The 8,723-nt window shown below is 32.6% G+C and overlaps 1 protein-coding gene across 1 annotated transcript in view; it reads left to right on the top strand.

The window, feature by feature from the left end:
- The first annotated feature begins 1,310 nt into the window (after window positions 1-1,310).
- Window positions 1,311-8,723, top strand: part of LOC137631967 (uncharacterized) — a 171,540-nt gene continuing 164,127 nt past the window's right edge. Inside the window, exon 1 of the mRNA XM_068363955.1 lies at window positions 1,311-1,592. Coding sequence (XP_068220056.1) covers window positions 1,532-1,592 — 61 coding nt within the window. The 5' untranslated portion in view covers window positions 1,311-1,531. The remainder of the gene's footprint in view (window positions 1,593-8,723) is intronic.

Consider the following 8,723-nt stretch of genomic DNA (forward strand, 5'->3'; position numbering starts at 1 on the left):
TGAAAATTGAAGTGTTTCAAGACGTCTACCAAACTATTTGCCACGGTATGTAGGAACAAATTAAACATCTATTGAATTTACATGACATCAGAAAAATCTATTCTACGAAAGGTTTGAGAAAAACCGAAATGCTATGAAGGCTAAAGTGTCTTGACAAAATCCATATAGTTAACTTTAATTTCTTAAGAAGCTTTCGAACACATTTACTATGCAAAGCAGCACAAATGTTCTTAGGGTACGCTGAGGCTTTGGTCAAAATGACTATGCAAAGTAGCAACAAATGTTATTAGGGTCCGTGTGAATCAAGTCTGTTGTTTTAACATTAAATCTCTCAGATATCATGTAGTTATTACCATTTGCTCATGATATATCAAGAAAATAATGTAACTGCAGCATTCTATACAAACGTATCGCAAATAATTATATTCCAGAGAAGTAACGAAAAATAGTTTCTTTTTCTAAATATGCATGTTAAACAACACTTAATATCTTAAAATTCCTTATACTGATTCAACATTTCTCTTCTCCTCTGTCCTTAAAATTTGAGAGAACTAATCCAGGCAGATGTTTTTGAAACGTACAACCAAAAAGAATATTTTCAATATGATCGTTAGATCGTACGCGGAGCTATGCAAATCTAAATGGGTCATTCCTCCCACCCCCCCCCCCCACCCCCCCCCCCCCCAAAAAAAAAACCGGTGAATTCAGGAATAACATAAATTAACCTGAAAATATCCATAGATTTCGAGAAACAAATTTCTTCAATGTGCCTGACAGAAATCATTATATATATATATATATATATATATATATATATATATATATATATATATATATGTATATATATATTCAAATAAGCCATATATATTTTGGCTTATTTGAATATGACAAACACGTCTAAATGTGGAAAATTTATCATATATATATATATATATATATATATATATATATATATATATATATATATATATATATATATATATATACACGTTTATTTTGCGAGGCTATTCAATTATGAGAGTGGGTTAGTCTTGGACGTGTGTGCATCAAAAACCTCTTATTGGCAAAAAATAAAAAAAATAAAAAAAAATAAAAAAAAAAAAGTTCCAATTGAATTATTATACATTAGCAGTGGATCTTGTAATTATCATGAAGCTTCTCCATTGTCCAAAGAAACTTTAGAATAAACTAAGCAGATTTCAAATAACCAAAACATTTTTTAAAAATAAGCGTAATAAAAAAAATATAATTACTTCACACAAGTAGTAACCATAAAATCTAATTTTCGTATTTCTTCTATTTCAGATATCACAACACGAAACATAGCTCTTCCAAGCGATTCACTATTCCCATTCACTAATAAGCGAAAATAAGACTGAAGAGAGAAAGAACTGATAAAAAAAAAGAAAGCAGACAGAATAAACCTGGGGAATACTCTGGAAAAATTGACAGCACTGCGAGGCAGAGAAGGAGACGCGGCTGAATCCCAGCAAAATGCAGTGACACAAGGATCCAAGGACTCTCCAGAGGGATGATGGCATTGCGGTATTTCATTGTCCTTGGTATCCAAGGATTAGCTGCCTTATTCACAGGTAAGAGAGGGAATGCACTACTCCAGCTCGATAGTTTTAAGTAGTGTCAGGAACCTCCATATCCTTATTATTATTATTATTATCATTATCATTATTATTATTATTACTTGCTAAGCTACAAACCTAGTTTGAAAAGCAGGATGCTATAAGCCCGGGGGCTCCAACAGGGAAAATAGCCCAGTGAGAAAAGGAAACTGGAAAATATAAAATATAAAAACAGTAACAACATTACAATAACTATTTCCTATATAAACAATAAAAACCTTAACAAAACAAGAGGACGAGAAATTAGATAGAACAACGAGCCGTAGTGTACCCTCAAGCAAGAGAACTCTAATCCAAGACAATGGAAGACCATGGTACAGAGGCTATGGCACTACCCAAGACTAGAAAACAATGGCTTGATTTTGTACTGTGCTGCCCCTAGCTAAAGAGTCTCTCCTACCCTTACCAAGAGGAAAGTAACCACTGAACAATTAACAGTGCAGTACAGTAGTTAACCCCTTGGGTAAAGACGAATTGTTTGGTAATATCAATGTTGTCAGGTGTATGAAGACAGGGGAGAGACTGTAAAGAATAGGCCAGACTATCTGGCCTTTGTTCTGCAGTGGGCTAGAAACGGTTGCATGTTGTTGTTGTATACAGAACAGCATACATTTTTTGAAACACAAACAATAACATAACCATTTATTCACAGCACACGAGGAATACGAAGATGTAATTAATTGGAAATATGCAGAAATGGTCTGTTATCTATGTGAATGACAAAAATGGCTACAAACGTTTGTGAAAGCTTATTTATCTAACTCGTCAGGCATAAGAGCGAAGGTTACTGAGAAGTGTCTGTTATTTTTTTACTGTAGTGCTCTATTTACAAAAAAAAAAAAAAAAAAAAAAAAAAAAAAAAAATTATACCATGTTATTTAAATTAAAAGCTGGATCCTATTTTTCAAAAGGCACTTTATGACAGATCATTATGAATCCTTCAGCTATAAAATTCTTTCTATACAGGTTGTTATTATTATTATTATCATCATCATCAACATCATCATCATCATCATCATCATCATCATCATCATCATCATTATCATCATCATCATCATCATCATCATCATCATCATCATCATCATCATCATCATCATCATCATCATCATCATCATCATCATCATCATCATCATTATTATTATTATTATTATTATTATTATTATTATTATTATTATTATTATCAGCTAAGCAACAACTCTATTTGGAAAAGCAGGATGCTATAAGCCCAAGGGCTCCAACAGGGATAAATAGCCAAATAAGGAAAGTAAATAAATAAAACTACAAGAGAAGTAATGACCAATTAAAATAAAATATTCTAAGAACATTAATATAAAAAAAATCTTACATATATGTCTCTTTTCATAGTTTATATATGATGTGTATTTAAAGTTGTTACTGGTCTTAAAATATTTCAAATATCTTTTTCATTATTTCTTATTTCTCACTGGGTTTTTTTTTCCTATGGCTTGTAGCATCCTGCTTTACCAACTAGGGTTGTAGTTTAGCTAGTAACAATAATGATAATTATGAATTTTCATCAACTCCTAATAGCAAATATTCCCTTTATTGTGGTAAAAGTTGAGCTCCCCTTATACTCAACTAAAGATAAGTGATAGAAATGGATTCATATCAATCTTAAAGTAGTGGCATGGAAACAGAATTCACATCAATCCTACAGTAATGATATGGAAACAGTGATGAATTCACATCAATTCTACAGTAGTGGTATGGAAATAGTGATGGATTCACATCAATCCTACAGTAGTGATATGGAAATAGTGATGAATTCACATCAATTCTACAGTAGTGGTATGGAAATAGTGATGAATTCACATCAATTCTACAGTAGTGGTATGGAAATAGTGATGGATTCACATCAATTCTACAGTAGTGGTATGGAAATAGTGATGGATTCACATCAATCCTACAGTAGTGATATGGAAATAGTGATGAATTCACATCAATTCTACAGTAGTGGTATGGAAATAGTGATGAATTCACATCAATCCTACAGTAATGATATGGAAACAGTGTTGAATTCACATCAATTCTACAGTAGTGATATGGAAATAGTGATGAATTCACATCAATCCTACAGTAATGATATGGAAACAGTGTTGAATTCACATCAATTCTACAGTAGTTGTATGGAAATAGTGATGAATTCACATCAATCCTACAGTAATGATATGGAAACAGTGTTGAATTCACATCAATTCTACAGTAGTTGTATGGAAATAGTGATGAATTCACATCAATTCTACAGTAGTGGTATGGAAATAGTGATGAATTCACATCAATTCTACAGTAGTGATATGGAAATAGTGATGAATTCACATCAATTCTACAGTAGTGGTATGGAAATAGTGATGAATTCACATCAATCCTACAGTAATGATATGGAAACAGTGTTGAATTCACATCAATTCTACAGTAGTTGTATGGAAATAGTGATGAATTCACATCAATCCTACAGTAATGATATGGAAACAGTGATGAATTCACATCAATTCTACAGTAGTGATATGGAAATAGTGATGAATTCACATCAATCCTACAGTAATGATATGGAAACAGTGATGAATTCACATCAATCCTACAGTAATGATATGGAAACAGTGATGAATTCACATCAATTCTACAGTAGTGATATGGAAATAGTGATGAATTCACATCAATCCTACAGTAATGATATGGAAACAGTGATGAATTCACATCAATCCTACAGTAATGATATGGAAACAGTGATGAATTCACATCAATCCTACAGTAATGATATGGAAACAGTGATGAATTCACATCAATCCTACAGTAATGATATGGAAACAGTGATGAATTCACATCAATCCTACAGTAATGATATGGAAACAGTGATGAATTCACATCAATTCTACAGTAGTGATATGGAAATAGTGATGAATTCACATCAATCCTACAGTAATGATATGGAAACAGTGTTGAATTCACATCAATTCTACAGTAGTGATATGGAAATAGTGATGAATTCACATCAATCCTACAGTAATGATATGGAAACAGTGATGAATTCACATCAATCCTACAGTAATGATATGGAAACAGTGATGAATTCACATCAATTCTACAGTAGTGGTATGGAAATAGTGATGAATTCACATCAATCCTACAGTAGTGATATGGAAATAGTGATGAATTCACATCAATTCTACAGTAGTGGTATGGAAATAGTGATGAATTCACATCAATCCTACAGTAATGATATGGAAACAGTGATGAATTCACATCAATCCTACAGCAGTGGTATGGAAACAAGGATTAATTCACACCAACACTACAGTAATTGTATGACCACTGTCTATGTAGGAACTGCACGAACAGATAACCTATCTAATCATGTCATTAGTTTGGCAAACGCTGCGGTCTCCTGGATTGCAATCAGGGAGTTCAGCATACTAAGCACTTTTCGCATTTCGGAATATTGCTGAAACAATCAAGCGAATTTCAGTGCGTTGGAAGGGGGAAGTATTTCGGGCAGAAATCATGCACAAAAAAAGGTCTTGTTTCAATATTAAAAAGCTACAGTCAAGAATGACATCTAATATAAAAAAAGAAAAACATTAACCTTTCCATAATTGTTATTTGAAGTCGCGTATATAAAAAAAATCAAGGACATTAATTTTCAAATGTATTGTCTTTCTGGTTTATATTTCCTCTCATTCATTATCAGATTATGCATCTCTGACCTTAAAATATAAGCTATCTAAACTCCTTCGAGACTGTGTGTGTGTGTGTGTGTGTGTGTGTGTGTGTTAAGATTGCCTTACCTTGTGTAAGACACAGGCTCTTGCGTTGGCAGCCCGTAAGAGAATGTAATTGGAATTTGCTAAATTAAAATTGTAAAAAGAAGTTTGCAATGTCAACAGGGTACTTCGAGACCACATGAAAGAAACCAAATGTTACCAATACTGCTGACGTACCATTTGAGACTGGATTTAACTTATATATTCTTCAAAGAATAAGATAATAAGTTCTTATGCAAAGCTTTCCCTATATCACTTCAAGATATTAGTATATATTTAACAATTTGGTTTAAATTTCCACAATTATAAAACTTGAATAATTTAGAAGACAATATAGCTACTTGGAATTTTTCTTTTTTTTAGGAGGTACACATAAACTTGAAAAGTTTTTAATTGACAGAATCTGTAGAAAAAAGTTACCCTTGGTAAATTTACCGTTTCTTTTAATACCATTTTAAGACGTCTCAAGAAAGAACCAACAACGTATCAGAAATTGCCTTGGTTTAAAATTCTATTGGCCTTGGTTCATTAGAACAATGACTTGATTTTTCCAGAAGTCATGGAAATTGTATTTCGGTAAGTAGTAAATCCCAACAAGGATATGCTAGCTCTACACTGTAAAATCGTCAACAATAACTTCTATGATTCAAGAATTTGTAATTTGCTTCCCTCTGTCAACCGGAGAATAATAATTTTCTACTAAGTCTCAGTTGGAGACAATTCACCTTGGTTTACTTCCTGGTTGTGTACTGGACACTGCAGTTGTTGTTCAACAGATTATTTTTTTTTTCTTATCTGTCATCATCAGCAGATTACTGTACACTTTGAATGCAAGTATTATAAATAAGATCAGCATATTACTGGTCTCTTTTAAAACAATTGCATTAAAAAATGTCATTGCTTGATGTCAAATTAACCCTGTTTGATGTGTATCCGAGACCTGACCATTATTTAATTTATTCCTGATCACTAATATACCGCAGGTGTTTCATACACGGTAGTGCATTATAGTGATTTTTTTTATATACCTCACTCTCTCCCGAGCTGATAATAGAAACCTGTTTAAGATTGCTATCGCATGTTTTATACTGATTGAATTTTGTGTCACTCTTGCTCTCACTTGTCTTTATATAAGCTCATTGTCTTGCTTTCATCACGCCTCTCAATTGTGCGAGGTACTAACAGAGAGGCGAGATGAATGCAAGTCGAAGTTTATTCAACAAGACACCGAGCTTATATACAGAGATATTAGAGCAAGAATGACACAACATTCCAGCAATATAAAACATGCAATAGAAAGCTTAAAGAGGGTACACTCGGATGCACTATTCTATCTTATTTCTCTTCCTCTTGTTTTGTTAAAGATTTTATAGTTTATATAGGAAATATTCATTTTATTGTTGTTCCTGTTCTTATATTTTATTTTTCCTTGTTTCTTTTCCTCACTGGGCTATTTTCCCTGTTGGGGTCCGGGGCTTATAGCATCCTGATTTTCCAACTAGCGTTGTAGCTTGGCAAGTAATAATAATAATAATAATAATAATAATAACTGAAGAAACCGAGTGAAAATTATAATAGTACAGCGGCATAGCAGACCAATTGTTCAAATTGGTCTAAAAGCACCAAAATTGGCACACATGTAGATTAATATATTCTAAACATTTTTGGATATGGAGGCATTCAAGATTAGCCCTTAGGAAGATATGGCGGCCATTGTTCAAAATGGCCGCCATTTAACATTAGCGTCATTACATAGACTTCATTATGTGTCGTTAGTTTGGTGCTAGATGGGCCAAAATTCCCTTTTTTTACATCAGAATTAACATCAATAAATGTTTAACAGATATTTAGATGAATCTTCTCAAAAATGGCCCCCAAACTGGCCGCCATTTTGTGGAAAAAGTGGACATTTGATGAAGATTTCAATACTCAATGACATAATACCTCTAATAACCAGTACCTGATTTCAGGAACACACTTTAATTGCTCAAGTTGCTTTTTTATTTCAAATTGCTGGCAAAATTGCTAGTCAAAATAATACACAGAGTACGGGAAGTTTACAGTATGGTCAGATTGTAGTTATATAGTCGACCAAAAGCCCAGTCTCTAGGCACAGTACTTGTGTAATCCTGCATTTACATACATGTAATACAATAACGTAGATTTTGCCACACTATGTTAATTATGATTCCGAACTTTTCAAATCTGGTCACCAGAATTATGAATGTCTACAGATCATAATGTTGGTTAGCAAGTTTTCTGTCCCAATCTACTGAATGTTTACCAGTTAAATGTTGCAAGACAATGCAACCAAAGGCTTTGTCTCTTTGTTGATTTACTTAACTGATCGTTTCAACTGTTGATGCAACTATTTTTCTGGAGATCATAAAGGAGGAGGTAGGGGAGACCAAAGAGAAGGTGGATGGATTGTGTAACAGCAGATATGGAGGAGAAAGATCTCACAATGGAGGAGTTCGGAGATAGAAGAAATTGGAAACGGCTTTCAAGAAATGGCGACCCTGCATAGCGGAAAAAGGTTTAGTCGAAGAAAATAAAGTTTTTTCCGATTGCAACATCCGACACGATAATTCGAAATAATGATACTTGTTCACTTTATCATTTATTACATAATATGAATGTATTGATACACGTATCTCTTTGAGGCTCAAACAAATATAATATTTTACTTATTATTTCTAAATTGACTAACAACTATGGGAAACCGTGAGCCTTGTTTGCTTCTTATTATCATAACTTTTCCAATCCATCTGAATTTTATTCGGCCACCCATGAGATATTATTCGAAGTTTCTTCAGTATCACTAGAGGCTTTTGATTATCTGATAAACTTTATATTCTCCGAAAACACTTTAGTTCATCCAGCTCTCATCAGTTGACTCTTTCATAATCCCAAAATGTTACAACCTGGTTAAAAATATTTCCAACACTTAATCTCTTTTTCAATACCGATAGAAGCAGGTAGTTTTAACAAGACAATTTTATAACTGAACTTTATAATCTGTGTTATCTGAAATATTTGAAACTAGTTGTAAAATACCGTGTAAAAAATATCAGTATGTCATAAAACTTTCATTCAAGATGTTGAAGACAAACAAAAAATATTAAGATTGAAAGTGGCTTTTTGAATAATGGAAATTAGATTTGATGGAAAACCGAAAATACAAAATAGCTTTAGCATAAAGAATATAAATATAAACTAAGATAAATCAAGAAAAATAAATCGGACATAATTTAGTTTTATTCTTCAAAACAAAAAGCTTTTTACCTCCAATGAGAATGAATGAATG

This window comes from Palaemon carinicauda, chromosome 40, assembly GCF_036898095.1.
Source record: "Palaemon carinicauda isolate YSFRI2023 chromosome 40, ASM3689809v2, whole genome shotgun sequence".
Classification (NCBI taxonomy): domain Eukaryota; kingdom Metazoa; phylum Arthropoda; class Malacostraca; order Decapoda; family Palaemonidae; genus Palaemon; species Palaemon carinicauda.